We start from the raw sequence: 20,888 nt of genomic DNA, 5'->3' as shown, positions 1-20,888 counted from the left end.
CCAGCCCTCTCATCACCACATGTGCTCAACGCACCCACACACACACACACACACACACACACACCTCTGACCCCTTCAGTTGTTTCTAATTAACCCCTCACCCACTGTATGTAGCCTCAATTCCCTAATGGCAATAAATAGACTACAATCCCATTAGTGGCCTGAGTCATGATGGCGAATTAGGAGAACACTGACTAAATGCTGGGATGGCAGAGAGGCTGAGCTCATTCCCGTACAATATGATCACCGTTACTTAGAGTGACAGGCTGTGCCTTTATTGTCCGAGAGGGTTTATTTGTAGAAAATGTAATTTTTATAACTTATTAAAACATTTATTTATTTATTGTGTTTTTTTTCCATTTTGTGTTCTTATATATCGCAGCCTGTTAATATTATCAGCGTTTTGTGACGAGTAGGTTTTTGTCGGGTGGAAATCATTTGTGTGTGGCTGAAGAAGGAGGAGGCAAAATTAAAATGACTGAAAGGCTTTTACTTTGCTACTTATAAAACCGTACGCCAAATAATATATACTATTGCGGGAACAGAGTAGATAAACTGCTTTTTAATGTTGGTCACAGATCAGCTATTAAGAAGAGAGCCATTGATGTTTTTGGTAAATTGACCAATTAGCAGTGGTGGGAAGTAGATTTTCTCGAGTACAATTTTGGGGTAATTGTATTTAAGTTGAGTAATACCTTTTAATGCTTCTTTATTCTAAATATTGCATTTTTTACTCAACTACATTCATTTGACAGCTATAGTAACAAGCTGCTTTTCAGATATAGATTTGATCAGTTTGTGTAAATATGATGCATTGTTATAGATCACAATACTCAACATCATAGATAGTAATTAAAATTAGTTTCACATTGACAACACTAAAAAGTCGCTTACATGTTCATGCATCAATAATATTCCAATATTTTCTCCACTGAGTTGGGATATTTTGCATAATTGAGTACCTTTAATAATTATACTGCAATTACTTTTGTACTTTTTACATTAAGTGAGATTTTGAGTGCAGGACTTTTACTTGTAGTATTTTCACACTGTGGTACTGTTCATTTAGCTGACGCTTTTATCCAAAGCGACTTACAATTGCTATGCATGTCAGAGGTCGCACACCTCTGGAGCAACTAGGGGTTTAGTGTCTTGCTCAGGGACACACTGGTGGATGGGTCACAGTGGGGGATTGAACCCAGGTCCCTCACACCAAAGGCATAGTCTTATCCATTGCACCATCGCCACCCAAAACATCTTCCAGCACTGCCAATTACAAAACACAGGATTTAGTGCAACACTCAAAACAATTTAAATTAAATCAGTAGCCTTTAGAGTTTGTATTACATGAGACAAACGTTACAGTACATTTGCTAAAATGTGCCCACACAGCAGCAGGGGAAAACTGTATTTGAATTGTGCAGATTCAAAGTGAGAATGCACTGTGTGTGATCAGTAAGACCACTCTGTAGCTACAAAAAGAAAAGAAAAGAAAAAAATGTGTTCTTTACCACAGTACATTGTGGTGAAGCTACTAATTTACCGTAAATTGTATTGTTTTAACAGTATATGTAATAAAACTACAAGGAATTGCTTCATTGTGTTATTTGAAGTGTAAACTCCTTTATTTCAACCAGGAGGCAGTGGTAATTACATTCATGTGTATGTATGAAAACAATAACTATTTCCAAAAAGCATTTCCACATTAAACAAAGAATATCTTCTTTCTAATGCAAAGTCTGCCACAGAACGGAAAGCATCCTATTATTTCAGGCGAGGCAACAATGAGCAAAACAAGCCTGGAATTTGTGCATAAATTCAGACATTTGGCAGACCTCCAATATGGCAAAAAAAAACACCAGAGGCTATTTAAGCAAATGAACAATAAGACATGCATCATCTATTGTGGCCCATTCTGCATGGTTAGAACTGAATCCACAAGAAAAATTGGTTTATCTCTAAAAGCTTGGAACGTGGAGGTAGACAGGACGGATAAATCCGCCCCAATGTATACTTAAATAAAAACACTGTATTTTAAGTTTATCATCCAGTGGTTTCTGTAGGGGCAGAGGATCAAGCAACTCTGAAAATTAACATTTTGAAAATGTTTCTGAAAATACACATCATTTGTTAAATATAAATCGTGTAGGGTATGTGTCGCAGTTAATAATTGGCTTTTGTGGTTATGGTAACAATCGTTATGCATGATAGGAAATAAAAAGAAATAAAAGAAGTGTATGGCAGATATTTATTTTAAAAAAGGATAAACTAATTTATTTTCCTATTTTTGCATTTGCTGGATAACAGTCAAGCCTGATTTCTTGATCTCTAGTGCCACCTGGTGGCTTCTAGTAAACAAAGACATGCACACAAACATCTAAGGTAAAGGTCAAGATACTTTATTGTCTCATACACTTACATGTAACGAAATTGATTCTCTGCATTTAACCTATCCCTCAAGGGAGCAGTGGGCAGCCACTGTGCATCGCCCAGGGACCAACTCCAGATTTGTACCAGTGTCATTGGTCTATTTTCATTTGAATTCTGTGTCAGCACTTTAATAACACTTTTAGTATTAAATTAGACCATTTTAATTTCAGTTAACAATAATATATGCCAATGTTTACAACTGTGGTGTAGTGGGCCTGACTTCTCAATAAAAACTGAATTTTTAAAAGACAATTGTGACTAAATTTAAGAGATTAGTTTATTTTCTGAAATTACATTTTTTTTTTCAATTGCTAAGATGCAATGGTGATAACTGAAGCCACTTTTTCAAAACTCTTCACACAGTCCGCATTACCAACATGCATCCTGGCTTATATGAAACACTTTCATATAAGCCTCAAAATAAACTCGTTCAGCCAAAACACTTGCAACAATACCCACTCAGAAAGCATGCAATCTCACTCATAACAAACAGGAAGCATTATGTACATTTGTTGAACTTTTATCTTTGAAATGTGACTGATATTTTCATACTAAATTTGTATTTCATTACAGTTGTTTTCAGTCACTTTGATACATTTCTCAGATCAGAATAGAAATCCTGCTTGTTCAACCTCCACATCATCTAGTCGCTTGTGCACATCATATGTAAAAGCAGTGTCTCAGTCTTTTGAGAAATTGCAAATTGCTCATGCTTTGACACATTTATGCAAATGATTATGTACATTTGTCTGCTGTTTCCTACATTATCAATTGCTTACTGTATGTCATTGCGTAAGTCACTACATGCAAAATGGTAGAGCACGTCATAATCTGCATTTTCCTACATATGTCTATTAGACTTGTTTTGTAAATTTGTCCTACAGTAAATTGATGAAGTTCTGATATGTTGTGCTGTGAATAAGAATCTGTGGCCCAATAGACAGGAACATCAACCTGACGGGGTGTTTTCATGTTTCCATTTCTTATTTTGTAATTGTTTCTGTTGTGCTATGCAGTGCTGTAAAATAGTTTTGTTTTTTTTATTTTCTGCATCACAATGACAACAAATCACAGTGCATACAGTAAAAGTGTAACTGTGAATCCTGTCCAAATCTCTTGCAATGTTTACTGTAACTCTGTACTGTTGAAATTGATCTATGCCATACAGAAAAAGTACAGCCTTGTGCATTTTCAATCATTGTCATCAAAAGTTTAGCCATAGTTTACCCATACAAATAATTTTGCAAATGTACCAAAGCGACTGAGAACAAATGGAAGAAACCTGTAACATATTTTCACTTTATTGACTGTACTCTAGTATATGTTACAAGAATGAATCAGAACTACATTCAGTAATTTACTTGTGAAAAAAAGAAGTTCCTGACATTTCAGTGCTGCAATACACTTTTTTTTGTGTTTACATAGTTAACACTGGTACCTGAGACCCAATGACCACAGTCTGTAATTGATGCACCATCCCCTTGAATCAATTCTGATAAAATTCAAGCACATTTCTTGCTTTACACTCAGCTTGCAGTTTTACAGTAAAACCACATTCAAAACATTACACATATTTCTCTAAAATATAAAATGGATGTAAATGTTCAGCAAAGATTTTCTATTTATATATATATCTGTCCAGCTACAGCAAAAATGCAGGAAATTTGCAAACATTTAGTTTTGAACAGTTTTGGACACAATGTGTTAGCATTAGAAAAATGTGCTGCAGAAATATAGTGTTTTACAGGTGGTGATGGGAGAAGAGTTCATGGATTTTGGAGAAAGTGGTCATTGAATGCATTTTGTGTTAAAGCAATGAAAAATGATTCACAGTTTGGTCCACATACACTTCTGTTTCGCTGACTGTGTGAAGAGTTTTGACAATGTGACTTCAGTTTGGACCAATGCAGGTTAGCAATTGAAAAAAACTGTTAAACTGCATATTATTTAAATGAACTGGAATTAAACTACACTACACGTTTGACATGCACACGCCCCCTTCACTGTGTTCCTTTGTCAAATATTTTACTGCCAAATAAAACTGATAATCAAGGATGGCAAGGGATTGGATAGTTGAGTCCGAACAAAAGGTATTTCTATGCAATATTAGAATGAATTCTCCTGTGTTTTGGAGGCCCCTCCTGCGGGGCATGAACTTGTGAGATCAGCGATTTAACAAGTATGCATGCATAGATGTTTGCCTTTGTCTAAAAGTGTGTGTGTGTGTGTGTGTGTACACACTTGTCCACTACTCAGTTAGCGATGCAAGACACAGATTAATCTTCCAGCGTCCAACAGAGAATAAATCACTCGTTCATAATTAGCAGGGGCAAGGTTATAACTGACAACGAATTTCATCTTAATTACAGGAGGGAAAATTTGTTCCATTAATTTTATGGGGTTTGCATGTACACATCTCAATTTTAAGTTAATCACACCTGTCACTGTTCTAGTAAATGTCCACAACAGCTAGAGGGTCACTTAATTTATTCTCATGGGAACTTGAAAATGATTTTAATAATTAGCATGCATTGGTTTACATAAATCAATGTACCGTTTAGCTAACTGGGGCCAGCTGCTGTTTAGAGCAACAAAGAATAAGGTATAAAGTAGGATCATGTATCATTTTAGCAACAAAGTAAACAAATTCTGATTTGTGGGACTGTTCACTTGTGAAGTACTACATCAAGCCACATAACAGTAAGTCGGAACACACAACTGATTTATGTTAACCTATATCAATGAGAATAATTGCATGTCTCAAATACATCACTTATACAGCCCTTTCTATATGCTTGGCTTACAAAACACACCCAATAAGGCCGACATTGTCACAGGCTTTGGTTGGTTGGGTGTTTTGTATTTGTTTCTGTGTTCATTCCCTGCCCTTGTGTTTGCTCTTCTCTGTAGTATGTGTTACTTTGTTTATTAGTTAGATTTACTTGTTATGAGTTCATCAGTGTTTTTAGTCTTGTTTCTATGTTCTTTACTTCTGTAAGTTTTGTCTATAAGTCACTCATGTTGTCTGTTATGTTTCATGTTGTGACATTGTTCCTTGATTGTCTTAGTGGTCTCACCTGTGTGTAATTAGTTTCTCCCTCACCTGTGTATTTAAGTGTTTGTCTGTCTTTCACTTGTTGCCAGTTAATTTTTGATATTGCTGTGGATGTTTCCTGTATTGTCCCGTGTTTCTAGTTTTAGTTTATCTCTACAGGAGTCTCTTTGTGTTTTGAGTTTAAGTCTCCAGTTTAGTTTCGCGTCTCTCGGTTCCTTGAGGATAATTCTCTCATTTTGGACTTTGTTTTCACCTGCGCTGTAAGTTTTCACTTTAGTTGCAATAAACCTCACCGACTCTCCAGTTTCCGTGTCAGTGTCTGCATTTGGGTCCTGAACTTCTGTTCTCCAGCGTTCAGCCAGGAGGCTGAACGTAACAGACACTGCTACAGTTAAAATATTCTGGATTCTCTCAACCAACTAGACCTACCTTCTGCGCATGGCTCATGCACATCACACACAATGATGCAATGCAAACGACAAATAAATCCAAATTTGTATACAGCAGCAACAATACAACACATTCAGTACAGGACACAACAAGAACCCAGCAGGGAGTTAAATATTCATCCACAGAGAGACATTTAGCCATCAGGAAACAAACCAGCAAAGAGAGATACATACACAAAGACAGAAGACTGTATCTGTATAATATGGTTCTGGAAGTATCTGGGCACTATTATTTTACTTTGAACCAAATACTTAATTATACTGGTTTTAATGTTGAAACCACTTTTACGAAAATGTTTAATTCTTGTTTAATTGAGTCTGTTCTAATATTCTCTTTAACCTGCTGGTTTGTCCTTAAAAAAACAGAAACCGGTTGGAAGGAATTGTTCAGACTGTGCAGTAAAATTGCATGCATAAATCTGAATGACCTCTCCCAAATACAGAAAGTCAGAACCAGGAAGAAGGTCCAGTCAGTCCTCCCTGACCCTAGTCACCCCTTGATCAGGGAGTTCAGGTTGCTCCTATCCTGACATCCTTAAATATTTTGTGTAGGCTGTATGGTGTATCACATGCCAACAAATTGCCCCTTAGTTGATATTAAAGATTTACCTTACCTTATCTTGTTTTTGATGTCGACGTTGATTCACCTTTCCTTCGTTTAGAAAAAAAGTTGTTTGTCATGTAATGTCCCACTGCAGGTGTTGCTCTGGTGGCCATTTATTTGTTGGTTGACAAGTCCTCACATCTTCTCTCTCCATTGCTAATAGCTGCTGTCATTAGCAGCAATACAAAACTAGCTAACTCTGCCCTTTGTTGAATTTAAATAATGTCGCTAAACTTCCCTTGTTTGTTGAAAGACCGGAGTGTGTTTGGCTTCACAATTCACTTCAGAGTTTCTTTTTCCAGAAACGTGCATTCATGGTTAACGTTATAGAGAGTGACAGACGCCATCCTGTTCCTGACACTTAAGTAAGTTAGTTTATAACCAGCTTCACCATTGCAGTCCTGCACTGGGTTGCTACAGCTTTGTGTAGCTTTTTCCTTCTTATTTAGGGTGTAAAGTCAACAACAGAGGCTTAACTAACTACTTGTTCGTTTGTAACTACACCAGCTTCTAAAGTTGGTTGTAACACAATTACATCTCTTTAAAGGCTTCTGCACCATAGCAACCGTTTTGCTCACTCATTGCTTAGCTGTTTGTGAAACGTCACGACACTACAAGGATTCTGGGAAAATAGCCCATAGCAAAGTGAGGTCTGAGTTTCATATACAGTCTCTGATGCGCACTTGCGAAAAGGGGTGCTGATGATGTCCCCTTGAGAACAACATTAGAGGATCGGGACACCTTACGGTCTTGCACCCTTTAGCCAGAAGCGCATTGAAGGACACAAGTGCGGATGTCTCGCTTACTACGGATTTTATTTTGAAAATGATAACAGGAAGCTTGGACTTTATTTGGACAGGGCATGGTAGCCAAGCCTCTCGAGCTATAAGCCAATCACAGTGGAACAAACCTCTTCGCGTTTCATCACAATCGCCGGCTGGGAGAAGGAAGTCGTCTTTTCATTTTTCCAGCGCTTATCAAAGTAAGAAATTGTATTTTTACGATATACGTTTCATGTATGTTACGGTTTAATGACAGCGAGGCTAACGTCAAAGATGAAGATGTTACGTTGGTCTGGCAGATACCTTATCAGCCACTGCTAGAACAGCAGCATTATCTTGGTTGAACACAAGTGTCACGTCGATCTCTTTTGTAAAAACGACTAACTTTACTAAAACGTCTGTGTTCAAACACGTAAATCGCGTAAAACAGGGCGTAACGCATTTTAAATAATCCATTTGCGCACTGTTTGCAATTCTGCAGTGTACCCACACCAGATAGAACAGCTTTCCAATTTACACTTCACTTACAGTTACAGTTTGTCTGTTGAGTGTGTCAGAGTGGCATTTGTTTAGTTGGAAAACCTGAAGCTGCAGTGTGTGTTGCTGTAATAAAAGTGTCACATGTTCAGGTTATTTCAGGTGTCCATTAAGTTTCCTTCGCCAAGAGGTTAAAATTATACTATACAAACATAATATCCATTGCAGGGCTACTAGATTGCATTATTTACTAATTTTACAGGCGTTTCTGCTTTGGCCACATTAATCCGGCTGCCACCGTATGCTTAAAGGTGGTCTGGGATATAGATGAAGTGGTCTAAATTTAGACCAAGTCAGCAGCAGGCTAATCTGAGATGGGTGCGGGGGTTAGGTAAGACTTAATTCACATATATGTGTTTATTTTTACTGTTCTGTCTTAATAAATACACAACATATGCCTTTTAATTTAGGTTGCTTCATCTTAGGTTTTAATAAGCCTTCTCAATTAGTCTAGAGGTGAAGGTTTAGACAGAGAGAGTGGAAGAAAAACATAGATGATCAAACATAGATATGCAGAATAAATTATACAGGTAGGGTACATATCATGGCAGTGTCAAGATGGACTTTGTTTTCCAAATGTCAGGCTGTTTAAAGTTAAGATGAAACTTCTGGTCGCTGCTGTTTACATTCACCCCAGATGGAAGTTCAAAAAATACACTGTGGAATGTTTGGGGTGTTTACGTGTATGTATAGCTCACGACCATAGACTGCTCGCGTCACCCCTTAACTGTGATATAGTATCATGGCCTGAAGTGACCTATTGCTTTTATAAAACGGTTACCAAGTATGGCAAAAAGAAAGTAGGCTGACAGACGCACTACAATTTGACTTTATTTCATCAACAGACATTTCTTTATGAATACAAAAAGTAGTTCCACCAGGTTGCCAGTGTGACACCAAAATCTGTGACCTATCAAATGTCATATCATTTGTTGTGCAGCAACTAAAAAACTGTCCACTGTCAGTAAACCATAATTGTAGTAGCTGCGCACGCGCAGTATTTTAGAAAACTTCGGCTAAGTGCCCCTGTCATTGTTTCTGTTAATGCACGGAGGTGTACGATGCTGGTGGTGCAGTTGCTGAGGGGTGCAGTAAAGCATGCTGGGAGTAGGCCCCACTGCAGTGTCAAGCAGTTGATCTCAGCAATACGTGGCATCAGCTCATCCCCACAACAGTTATGTGCTTTTGGGAGAACTCATCCGTCATCCTGCACTGAAACTGACCACCCCAAAGTCCTCATCACTGGTTGGTTCATGGTTTTTAGTTTCTTGATTTTCTGAATTTCCTCCTCAAATGTTCTCTTTATAGTATCAAGTAAAACACTGTCACAGTGATATTTGATCTCTACTAATTTGTCCCTTTTTTTTAATAGGAGGGCTTGGACAGCTGGGGGTGGGGATCGCCAATTTGCTGAGGTAAGGAGTTCACATAACCTCCTATTTCAGTTGTTAATCTATTTCCAAAGGTGGCATAGTAGTTGTAGTTCAGTAGCAAATTTTTCCAGGTGAAGAGTTACAGCAAGTGCCACCAGTACTTGTTGGTCAAAGACTATATAATCTGGGATGCATTCTGAGGCTCAAAAAGGCTGGGAAAACAGTTATTACAAATGTCTCATGGTGCCAGAAGGCCTGAAAAAGCTAGTTTTCCCAGAACTAACCATATTGATGTTTCATCCTTAGGAGACAATTTGGAAAAAACAACGTGATCCTGTCTGACATTAGGAAACCCCCCATCCATGTCTACCATAACGGTATGTGTTTGTGTGCACGCACTCATTTCACTTACTTTTTAATGTGAACTGAGCATTGCTAGCTGTTTACCAAGTTTCCAAAGTTGTAAGATCCTGTGAGTATTACAAAACGTTGTGCAGTATTTTGTCTGATAAGCCTTTAAAGGCATTAATCTGTTAGTCAAATGGGACTTTCTGTTAGTCAAATGGGACTTTCTGGATCGTGTTTCATTGTTTTACCATCAGCATGTCCCCACCAATGAAGAACTGTTTGTGGTCTGAGTCCCTGTTTAGGACTGGACAGCCTTTGAATTGAAGTGTGCAGAGCAGGCAAGATAATATATGTGAAAGAAATTCTTGTGAGCTAGTCTGCGCTTATTGATGAAGAAGGTTTCAGGAGCCTCAGGAATTATTATAGATTCTTGGCTGAGAAGAAAATGGCAAGAGCAGTACAGAGTGAGAACACAGTGCAGTGCCAAACCAAATCTCAAGTTTTCTTCATGGTCCATAGTATTTGTCTCTTTACTGTCCCTATGCAGTCTTCGATGTACCCCTACAGGGTCATTTTTTACTGGCCTAAATATGTGTAACCATCTTATTGGAAGTTGAACTAAGTCACGTTGGGTTACATTCTAAGGGCAGACGCAAAAGCAGCATATCTCTCATCAGTGACTGTCTAGGCAACAACTCCACCCAGTTGTTGTCATGCACACACAGAGGAAGACAGCAGTTGACCTATTGCTAGAGAGACGGAGGTCTGCGAGTGATCTGAAAGCAACATCTATGTAACCTGTTCATTACTTTTTACCCACATTAAGTCCCCTACATAAAAATGAAACATCTGAGCAATACTTCCAGGCATGCACTTGGTTTCCACATAAGTGTCCACAACTGAGTGGGTAGACCTTGTTCAAAAGATGCTATCTTTTTGCATGCATGCAGGTCCATTCATCTTCTCAGACATCCTGGACTATAAGAACCTCAGGGAGATCGTGGTCAACAACAACATCAGCTGGCTTGTCCACTACTCCGCTGTGCTGTCCGCCGTGGGAGAGAACAACGTTGCACTGGCCAAAGAGGTCAACATCACAGGTACATGCACGTACACTTGCGTAATAATAATATTACTGTGAAACTACTGAAGATAAGACTCTTTATTACAGATTCTACAGCATTTAGAGCCATCCCAACACAGACTCTTATGCACAGCCTCTCTCTCTTTGTAGGTCTCCATAACATATTAGACATAGCAACCGAACATGGTCTGCGTGTGTTTATCCCCAGTACAATCGGTGCCTTCGGTCCCTCCTCACCCAGGGACCCCACCCCTGACCTGTGTGTGCAGAGGCCGCGCACCATCTACGGTGTCTCCAAGGTCCATGCAGAGCTGATGGGTGAGGTGAGACACACACCGTTCACGCAGATCTACAGTTCTGACAGACATGCACAAAGACATCTCAAGTTCCTACAGTTTTCTTCAGTGCTTGACAACAAATCCCCGGAGAGCCTGATGATGCTTTGCCTCTCCTCTCTTTGTCAGTACTACCACCACAGGTATGGGCTGGATTTCCGCTGTCTCAGGTATCCAGGCATCATCTCAGCTGACTCCCAGCCTGGAGGAGGAACCACAGGTAAGCAGGTCTGAGGAGGAAGTGTTTAAGGCGTAACCTACCTAAGCCATGGTAGGTTTTATCTGTTATCTCTTGCTGTCTCATCAGCCAGATAGATTAGCTTAGCACAAAAACAGCTAGCCTGGCTCTGTCCAACGTTGACAATATCCGCGTACAAGCTCTAAGTACCTCTAAGTAACTTGATATATCTTGTTTTTATTTATATATATATATATATATATATATATATATATATATATATATATATATATAACTGCCTGAAAACGGCTCAATCGTAGTTCAGCCTTTACTTCCTAAACTGTCATTTTGTAACATGCACCATAAGGTCATAATGCTCGCCTAACAGCTAGTGTAGCAGCCCTCCTAAACTGTCATTTTGAAACACACTGAGCTGTAGCACACACAGTGCAAATATCGCCCGCTGCCACCTGTCATCCCCACTCTCCCTACTGAACATTGGATACCCACCAAGCAGTTAATGGACTGTGATTTAGAGACAGTGCACAGTTGAATCGTTACGTATGAAAGATCAATTTGTTACAAGTGAATAACTTAACACTCTGAAATGTCTTGCTCAAGTCCAGGTTAGGAAGCTGGTTTGGGAACATGTATGACTGAAGTCCCAGCTGCTGAAGGAGCTTTGTTTGTATGTTTTTTTTGAAAATCAAACCATGTACAGGTACAACCCCTAAATAAAATGATAAACCTGAAAGCATAATGTGACCTCTTTAATCTGTAAAAGAAAGTGTAAAAACAACAACTTCTGGTTGTACAAGGGGGGGTAATGTAACTATTTCTTGGCCTGATGAAGTGTCATCCTGGAGAGTCCCCTGGTTGCCTGAGGACCTAACTTTGATGATAACACTCAAGTTACTGCGCCTGGGCAAGAAATAGTCAAAGTAATAGTTTGTATGGATTAAACAGACAATGTATAACATGTTCTAGTTTTGCCTGTCCTAATCTGCTGATCTGTTTGTCCATTTCCCAGACTATGCTGTGCAGATCTTCCACGCAGCTGTGAAGACTGGTTGTTTTGAATGCAACCTGCGCAGTGACACACGGCTTCCTATGATGTACATTGGTAATGCCAGACTTTGTAAATTTGTGGTAGAAAAATGGGTGATATTAATACTGTAATCCTCTTTGACCTCCATCTCTTTGTGTTCCTCTTAACCTCCTTCTGTTAAGATGACTGTCTCAGGGCTACTCTAGAGTTCCTGCAGGCCCCGGCAGACACACTAGTTAGCCGCACCTACAATATCAACGCTATGAGCTTTACACCGCATGACCTCACCCAGGAGATACAGAAAGTCCTGCCTGACCTCAAGGTCACCTATAATGTGGATCCAGTCCGGCAGGCTATAGGTGAGATTGCAGATATCATACTATCACAACAACGGTGTTTTAGCAGGATGCCATTACCAAATATCTTTTCTGTCTCTTCTCAGCGGACGGCTGGCCACTGGCATTAGAGGACAGCGCAGCGAGGCAGGACTGGGGCTGGAAGCATGAGTATGATCTCCCAGAGCTGGTGCAGTCCATGCTGAGTCACATCACTATGGGCAGCCAGCTGGCACAAGCCTACTGAACCGTTTGTAGCATTTAGCAACTACATACAAAGTTTTATTTGAATTTATATGACTGAGGAATTTAAGAGCGTTTTAACCATCACTATTTTTTACATTTACATTTACTCATTTGGCAGACGCTTTTACCCAAAGCGACTTACATTTGAGGAACAACATACAAGCATCAACAGAGCATCAAATACAGATCTACAACTGACAATACATACTAGTAAGAGCAGCAATAAATACTAGTAAGAGCTCATAGTACATATCACATCAATGGGGTAAATACCTAGGGACGGAAGTAAGAGTTAACAAAAAGTGCAATCAATACAAGATAATTGTAGGGGATAGAAGAAGAAGAGGTGTTATAAGAGGAAGTGTTCTCGGAAGTGATGAGTTTTCAAGAGCTTCTTGAAGTTAGAGAGGGACGTCCCTGCTCTGATGGCGTGTGGTAGCTCGTTCCACCATCGTGGTGTCACAGATGTGAATAGCCGGGACTGGGATTGCTTTGTGTGAAGGGAAGGCAGAGCCAGGCGGTGTTCGTTGGAGGAGCATAGCGGACGAGAAGGAAGGTAAGTTTGTATTATGGAGTTTAGGTAGATGGGTGCAGACCCAGTAGTCACTCTGTATGCGAGCATTAGTGACTTGAATTTGATTCTGGAGGCCACGGGGAGCCAGTGGAGGTCACTGAGTAATGGAGTGACATGAGTCCTTTTGGGCTGATCAAAAACCAGACGCGCTACTAGTTCTGAACCATTTGTAAGGGTTTCGCTGCACAAGCTTGAATACCTGCTAGGAGGGCATTGCAGTAGTCGAGGCGAGAGATAACCATGGCCTGTACCAGAAGCTGGGTGGCGTACTGAGTGAGGTAGGGCCTGATTTTCCTTATGTTGTATAGAGCAAAGCGGCATGACAGAGAGACAGCAGCATCATGGTCTGAAAAGGACAGCTGGTCATCAATCATGACACCCAAGTTTCTCACCACCCTGGTTGGAGTGATGGTTGAGGAGTCAATTTGTAGTTTGATGTTATGGTGGATAGATTGCTTGGCTGGAATGACCAAGAGTTCAGTCTTAGAGAGGTTTAGTTGAAGGTGACAAGCCTTCATCCATGCAGATATGTCCGAGAGACAGTCCGTGATCCGCGCTGAGACAGTGGGATCGCCTGGCGGGAAGGATAGGTATAGTTGCGTATCGTCTGCGTAGCAGTGGTAAGTGAAGCCGAGCGAATGATCGGCCCCCAGTGAGGGTTAAAAGTTCCTATGTCTTAACAAAATCACCAAGTCTTACCTTAAACCTTAAGATCCTAAATTATTAACAAATAAATTCAGACGGGGGGTTTAGGATTGAGATCAGTAAATTTAATACTACCAATCTGACAATGAAACAAAAGAATAAACTTTAATATCAGAGGTAAAAAAAAAAACATTCCAGACCACTCAATATGGTATTTTTGATTAGATTTGTGATTTGCACCCATCTCCATTTCTGACCATGCTCTTCTCCCTCCTCATTTGTCCATCTCATCCCTCTTTTCCTGTCTATTGTTCATCCATCCAGCTTAATGTGTAAAACCAATGTTGTGCCACAAGCTCATGCTGGATACTATCACTAAGTTACTCAACTTTTAAAGACAGTTTACTTCTATCTCTCAAATGAGTGTATTTATGTCATGTTGTGTCTGTAAGTATGCAAAGACTTTGCCAGCCTATTGTATATGCATCTGTCATCTGTTGATGACGCTAAAAGCTTGCCTTAGGGGGCGCTTCTGCCATCCAGTTGGCTTTGAGTAAGAGCTGCACTCCAACTGGTCACCAATATGTACTGTAACCATACATACTGAAAAGGCTTTACCTCGGGTACTGTTACTCTAGAAACTGGTAACCCCAACTAGCTGCACTGTAGGGATACTTTATAGATTTTAACCGTAGTTGCCTGCAGCAGTATCCTCATGTGATAGTTGTGTTTTCAGGAAGTGAAACCTAGCCGGAAGAATGGCTTCTAAAAGCTACTTGACCTTTGCACTAGGTGCTTTTAATATTTATTTTATTTAATTTGAATGATGTTTATTGTTGCTTTCAGTTTAGTAGCTGCAGTCTTGGTGCTAAATATTTGTGAACATTGAGTCAATGAATGCAGGAAAATGGAGCTCTACTTAAATGACTAAGCTCTGTGGAAGAGACATGTAGAATGAAGGGAGCGGGTATTAGAGCTCGCTGTTTGTTTGTTTTTTATGTTGACGTTTTCTTTAATTATATTATTTGCAGCTTTTGCTGTCAAATCAAAAAAATGACTTTTTTGAAAAAATAAATAATGTATGAAACCAGTTCTTATGACATTTCTTTTGTAAGAAACATGGTCTATACACATGATCAAAGCCCGGTTGTGAACATTTTTGTAGTCCAGTCTGTTTTTGACAATTAACCTGACATCAAATTTCCAGTACAGTAGTGAGATTCATTTATTTGTTTTCTTCACATTAGCTTTATTCACACTGCATTCCCAGACTCCCTCAGTCCTGCTTTTGCTGTGTGCAGCTTTGCCTTTGCTTGTGCATCTGGAAGTAAGTTGACTTGACCTGTGTTGGAAGTAACAGGGTTGTGGAGCCTCCCGGTGGCCAATGCTGCCTGCTGCAGTTTGAGCTGCAGGATGTCACTGAGCAGGGAGGTCTCTTGGTTCAGACTTGCCAGCACCTGGCCTTCTGTGGCCCTCACAGCTGCACGAACCAACGCCAAAACACCCTACAGAATGGCAGACACAATGAAACATGTTTCCAAATGCTTTCACTGGTTTTCTGTTTTGTATTCCTTTGTGAGTCCTCTTTATGATACCTCCTTGTCCAGTTGCTCATCCTCAGGAACATCAACCTCCCCCAGAGTTACCCTTGACCCTTCTCGGAGCATCTGCAGCTTCTCCTCCTTATGTCGCAACATTGAGCTGAGCTCAGCTTGATGACGCTGATGCTCCCACTCATGCAGATCTGTGCCCTGGGGCACAAGTACAGTGCATTGATCAGCAAGGGACACTTAAGCAGATGCATTAAGTTCACTGCAGCATCATTAGATATTCAAGCCCGAATCTGCATTAAATGACCCGTCTGTCAAGTTGTTAGTCTGCACTAGTCTGCCTGGTTGGTAGTCAGTCACTGATTACAAGGGGTTCATTACCTGTGCTAGAGGACAGGGTGTGGGTGGTAACTGCACCTCTAAGTGTAGCTGAGCGATGGACATGTTAGCAGCTCCCCCTACCACCGCCTGGAAAAGCCTCCGCCGGTTGATGCAGGTGTCTGTGAGGAACTGGGTGAACTTATGTTGGTGGACAGAGGTAAGGTTTGGTAAATGCTCAGGCAGCGCTTCTCTCAGTAGGGACAGTAGTTTGGGTACGTCAAGATCTGATCAATAGAAGACAAAGTCCAGAAGCCAGAGAGAAGGTTTATTAACGTACAATTTGTGCTCTGCAGCTATGAAAAAAGATCAGCTCAAAAACCTACACAGCTTCCAACTCTAAGTGTTATGGACCTGCATGAATAATACTGCATTTAATAAGACAGACAGGGAATGAATCACTGGAAATGACTCACTTAAATTTGGGTTCCAGGGTTGGAAAAAGAACATCAATTACAGTAGATGATCAATAATAACATGAATTCATATGAATTTTGTGTGTTTCTAGTGCAGAAAAGTGCAAAACCATGTTTTTGTGTTGCCATGCATAGATTTTTCAACAACACTTAGCAACTGAAATTCACAAACCGATAATAACCGACTGAATCAGTGGGTACAGAACATCACATTTGTTGCACTCTCAGGAAACACAGTGCTCTCCCTGATGGCCACATTAAGGCTCCTTGATCACGACCTCCAGGTGAAGCACTGTCACCTGCAAGGCCTCTGTACAGTACACTGCTATGTAGCTCTGACCGTCCAGCTGAGGGAAGAGGTCTTTGGCCATCACAGCTGCCCGAATCACGTCAGGCCAGGGGAAGCCACAGGCCGCAGAGAACATGGCGACTTCATACACAAACTCCTGATGGAAGCACCGGCGTTCATCGCAGAACTCGGGCCATGAGAAGTGGCAGCTGAGCCTCTGCACGCCAGCCTCTCTCTGTCAAAGCACACAGGTCATTTGTTAATTGTTACTGAATTATTGTTAATGCATTGATGTAGAAGTAGCATTTTAATGCTGTAGGTAACTCTTATCTATCTCACAACTCAAGTGCTGTCATTATGATTCACTCAGTTCACACATTGCTTTTGCCCACTGGCCTTACAAGCAAGTCGTTGGACTGGGAGGGGAAAAGTAAATGAGTATACAGGGCCGTCATGTGAGGAGGGCCCACAAAGATACTAGATCAAATAGCCATAGATGCATGGAGGGGCCAATAGAGTATGCTTATGTACAGAGCCCAGATTTTTGTGTGACGCCCCTGCTTTTCAGGTGGATTATTATACTATGTTTGGTGCATCTGTTACAGTGAACAGACTACCTGAGGCCATTATATTGTTAATTCATAATCTGCAAAGTAACTGGAGTTGTCAAATAAATCTAGTAGCGTTACAAGTACACTATTATATTCTGAAATGTAGTGGAGGAGAGATATAATGTAGCATAAAATGTAAATATTCAAGTACAAATGCCTCAAAAGTCACACACTGTATTTGAGTAAATCTACTTACATGATCTAACTGATACTTTAATAATTACAATTTCACAACTTCACAATGTAAAACATTAAGTTTAAATCGTAAGTAAGTACCTGGAAGCTATTAATAAAAGTGGTGTGAGGGAGCATTCAGTTAATGGCCCATCTGAGCTGACAATTTGTTGAAGAAAATAGATGGCCTACTATATTTCTGGCCCCAGAGATATAGTCGTCAGTTTTAGGGGCCAATGCAAGGTTTGAAGGTGAAAAGAATCTGCAAAAGCATGTTTTTTTAACTTAGCCTTAACTTACAATATGTTTAGGTTGATTATGATCGTGTTGTAAAAAAAAAAATCCTGGCAGCATTTGAAGGCACCACAATAACACGATTTTTAATTAGTAGTTAATTAATTAAACACCCGCCTACCTGGTGTCTCGCTATCTGTGCTATTTCATTCTCTGTGAGGGAATCCATCCTTAACAACCGACACAAGCGCACTGGGTTGCCATTGGAGAGGGACGCGGGCGCGTAGGTGGGACGCTGTCAACGTGATGACGTCGCACACACGTATGCATCTCTGGCTGATGGTATGTTCAGCTAGATATTTCATATTATCTGCAGCACGAAGCTTTATTTTTAAGTTAATTACTTAATGAAAAAAATACTTTTAAATCATATCAAATTCAATCAACTAATTATCCGCAATCTGTTCTAAAACATTCACATAGTTAATTAGCCTAATGAGTTCAGCTGACACCTGTTGTATCCGAGGTTTAATGGCGACTGCTTGAGACAGACTGATATTGTGTTGTCAGTGAGTTTGCTAGTAACTGATCTGTCAAATATAATTAGGTAGGTTGGTCAGTTCGGGAATGCCACAGATGGCCTCAAGCAGGTGTAATCCTCTTTAACATGAACCCCACTCCTCCTCCTCCTCCGCTCTTCTCATCTCTTCTCCACCACCTATTGTTCCTTAAGAAATAAATCGGATGAGAGAGGGTTTTCCAATGTAAAGATAACGGATTGAGATTATGTCAAACTAGCCATATCAACATTACACCATTTCCGGTGGTGCATTTACAAATAAAGGTTGTTTAGCCTTTATTGTTGTTTAGCTGAATTACAAAACCTGTTTTATACTTGTAAAAACTTTATTGCAAATCAAAACAGACTAAGTGAGCAGTAGTAGCTTCTTGAAATGCATTGCTGTGTTGGTTGGTAATAGTGGTTCTGCTAAATCACAGGTAATTTCCATAGCAGGTCCAAGGTGGATTCAGCTTTCTGAATAATGATTTTATCCCGCTGGGGGGGGGGGGGAGTCAAATTTCAATATGAACAATTCTGTTTCTGCACACTGAAAACAGACACTTTTTATTTTTATTCTATACATGTAATGCAAGTAGCCTAATCCTTTTTTGGATATTGGGCACTTTTCCAAATCTGCAGTGTTGGGGAGTAGCTACATGCAGTTTAAAATAAATGGAACTGTAATTCGTTACTAGGATAAATGTGTAATTAAATTACAGTTACTCATGATTCACATCCGAATATTTTATGTAAAAAGCTAGGCTAGGCTTTGTTGAATAACATTCATTTGTTGCTTTACATGTTTTTTCAGAAGAAATTTTGAAAAGTAATCAAAAAATAACTAAATGTAATAAGTTACTTTGAAAGAAATAGTTACACTACTGTTAGGCCTACATTTTAAATAGCGTAACTTGCGATGTGTAACCTAGTCTGATTATGTAAAAATGATGCTGTCCCATTATTTGAGCTTTTCCACATTAGATTCTTTATACAGAATCTTCCAGCTAATGTATCTGATTTAGTTAATCTAGTCATAATCGTGGGCAATTTCCATATTCACACATTAAAGATGAAACAAACTGTTTGAAAAAACTTATATACGTAAATGTCTCAATATTTAACCTATTATTTTGAATGAGAGCAGATCTGTATGGCTTTATGAGTGTTACTAATGGTTGTAAATATTATGTTAATGTATCCGCTACAAACTGCAATCAAAGACAGTATAAAAACTGCGATGCAATATTAATTTGAAAGCCTAAATCAGTGTACTTCCGCTCTTTAAGCCGCCGACTTGACGCATACCTGAACGTGCGCCTTATGTCTATGATCACCGGGGGAAGCTGAACGCGCAGCGCTCTGCTGTGGTCGGTGTGTCTGACGGAGCGGTGCACGCTCACTGCTGACTTTTATATCTCACCATTTGTTTGTTTTCTGGATCTATAATCGCCGATTGATCTTCCATCACTGCTGCGGGTATGCCTCTATAAAGGTAAGCTTGATCTCTTTCTTTTCCCTCAAACTCCTGCTGCTTTAAAAACTCCCACAGAGCTGGAGCTGTAGTGGGTGTCAGTGTTTTTGTGTGTACCAGTGTATGCACGTTGTTAATGTCTGCTGACATCTTATATAGGCCCTATCTGTTTTAAAAACTATTTACATATAGACGCTATACAGTATGTATATTGTGTGTGTGTGAGAGGTCCAGTTGGCTGAGGTGAGTCACACACACACACCTGTTTATGGGACCAGAGACAGAGCAGGAGGGATTGATGAACAAAAGTAGGCCACACATCACATAATCTCTCCTTTGCTTTCCTCTTCCTTTGTCATGCTGACTGAACCAATTAGCCTCCAGCACTGACAAGTTCTCACTATCTCTAAAGCCTGTGACGGGGCAGGTGCTGAAAGTTTTTGCATGATGAAGTGTCTGTGCTGTTGTGTTATACCAACAAATACAACGCAGAAGTGATGGTTTCCTTGATTTATCCACAAGGAATACCCATTAGCATTAGCACCAACAGTTTCCCAGAGAGCGGCTGCCTGCCTCCTCGCTCCTGTCAGCACAGGATCTACTCATCCCTGACTTCCTGTCTACCCAGAAGTCTCTGAGGCCCACCTACTCTTTCTCGGTCTCTCATTAAAGCTGTGAAGCAGATACAGATTGATGAGATTAGGAGTTACGTAAATATGGATTATGCAATTGTGTGCTTATTTTAAATGAATTAGACTCTTATTTTAACTTTTTAATATCAAATAATGAGTGTCTATTATTGCAGTTACAGTTCATGTACTACACATAAAGGTTCAGTGTTTTAGATTTAGGGAGCTCTATTTGCAGAATGTGGCTGCACACTTGGAACAGGGAGGGTAAGGTGAGTAAGGTGGGTATTCAAATCAAAAATCTAAATGCTACGCACTGCTCCTTTAAAAGCTGCTCAGATTAATATTTTTATGCTAACAATATATCAAATTACTGCTTGTATATCACTCTGCCGTTCCCCTCAGTTTCAGTTTGTACGGCCTGCAGCGTGACTCTTTTGTTTCACTCTCACCGCTCTCATCAGCATCATTTCCAGACTCAGCATGCAGCTGCTTCCCTTGCTTTCTATTGATAACCTGAGAAGCGTTCGTTGCTGCTCGTTATCAGAAGA

The 20,888-nt window shown here is 40.0% G+C and overlaps 2 protein-coding genes and 1 pseudogene across 2 annotated transcripts; 1 reads left to right on the top strand and 2 right to left on the bottom strand.

Moving 5' to 3' along the window:
- The first annotated feature begins 7,394 nt into the window (after positions 1 to 7,394).
- On the top strand, positions 7,395 to 13,015 carry LOC119902066 (L-threonine 3-dehydrogenase, mitochondrial-like). The gene is made up of 10 exons (XM_038717964.1): positions 7,395 to 7,520; positions 8,912 to 9,102; positions 9,230 to 9,272; positions 9,537 to 9,607; positions 10,529 to 10,678; positions 10,813 to 10,985; positions 11,127 to 11,217; positions 12,206 to 12,298; positions 12,406 to 12,582; positions 12,666 to 13,015. The coding sequence occupies exons 2-10, from the start codon at positions 8,919 to 8,921 to the stop codon at positions 12,803 to 12,805; spliced, it is 1,122 nt and encodes a 373-aa protein (XP_038573892.1). The 5' UTR covers positions 7,395 to 7,520; positions 8,912 to 8,918; the 3' UTR covers positions 12,806 to 13,015.
- A 156-nt stretch (positions 13,016 to 13,171) lies between these two features.
- Positions 13,172 to 13,926, bottom strand: LOC119902056 (annotated as a pseudogene).
- Positions 13,927 to 14,951: 1,025 nt separating this feature from the next.
- Positions 14,952 to 18,399, bottom strand: cunh8orf74 (chromosome unknown C8orf74 homolog). Its single transcript, XM_038717944.1, has 5 exons — positions 17,857 to 18,399; positions 16,708 to 16,891; positions 15,955 to 16,178; positions 15,619 to 15,774; positions 14,952 to 15,528 (listed from the first exon to the last, which is right to left on the bottom strand). Exons 1-5 carry the CDS (start codon positions 17,902 to 17,904, stop codon positions 15,277 to 15,279), a joined length of 864 nt encoding a protein of 287 aa, XP_038573872.1. The 5' UTR covers positions 17,905 to 18,399; the 3' UTR covers positions 14,952 to 15,276.
- Positions 18,400 to 20,888: the final 2,489 nt, after the last annotated feature.

This window comes from Micropterus salmoides, unplaced genomic scaffold (assembly GCF_014851395.1).
Source record: "Micropterus salmoides isolate LMB-PRFRI ecotype aquatic unplaced genomic scaffold, ASM1485139v1 Ms_hic_scaffold_1, whole genome shotgun sequence".
Lineage (NCBI taxonomy): Eukaryota > Metazoa > Chordata > Actinopteri > Centrarchiformes > Centrarchidae > Micropterus > Micropterus salmoides.
The sequence above is the reverse complement of the archived record's forward strand: the minus strand, read 5'-3'. Positions and strand labels throughout refer to the sequence as shown.

Excerpts from the sequence above, each read along its gene's own strand:
- LOC119902066 (XM_038717964.1), top strand. The coding sequence starts at position 8,919 with ATGCTGGTGGTGCAGTTGCTGAGGGGTGCAGTAAAGCATGCTGGGAGT. Across the intron at positions 9,608-10,528 it reads CATCCATGTCTACCATAACG|GTCCATTCATCTTCTCAGAC; the intron begins GTATGTGTTTGT and ends GCATGCATGCAG. Across the intron at positions 12,583-12,665 it reads TCCAGTCCGGCAGGCTATAG|CGGACGGCTGGCCACTGGCA; the intron begins GTGAGATTGCAG and ends GTCTCTTCTCAG.
- cunh8orf74 (XM_038717944.1), bottom strand. The coding sequence starts at position 17,904 with ATGGATTCCCTCACAGAGAATGAAATAGCACAGATAGCGAGACACCAG. Across the intron at positions 16,179-16,707 it reads CCTCTTCCCTCAGCTGGACG|ATCTTGACGTACCCAAACTA; the intron begins GTCAGAGCTACA and ends TCTATTGATCAG. Across the intron at positions 15,529-15,618 it reads ATGAGCAACTGGACAAGGAG|GGTGTTTTGGCGTTGGTTCG; the intron begins GTATCATAAAGA and ends GCCATTCTGTAG.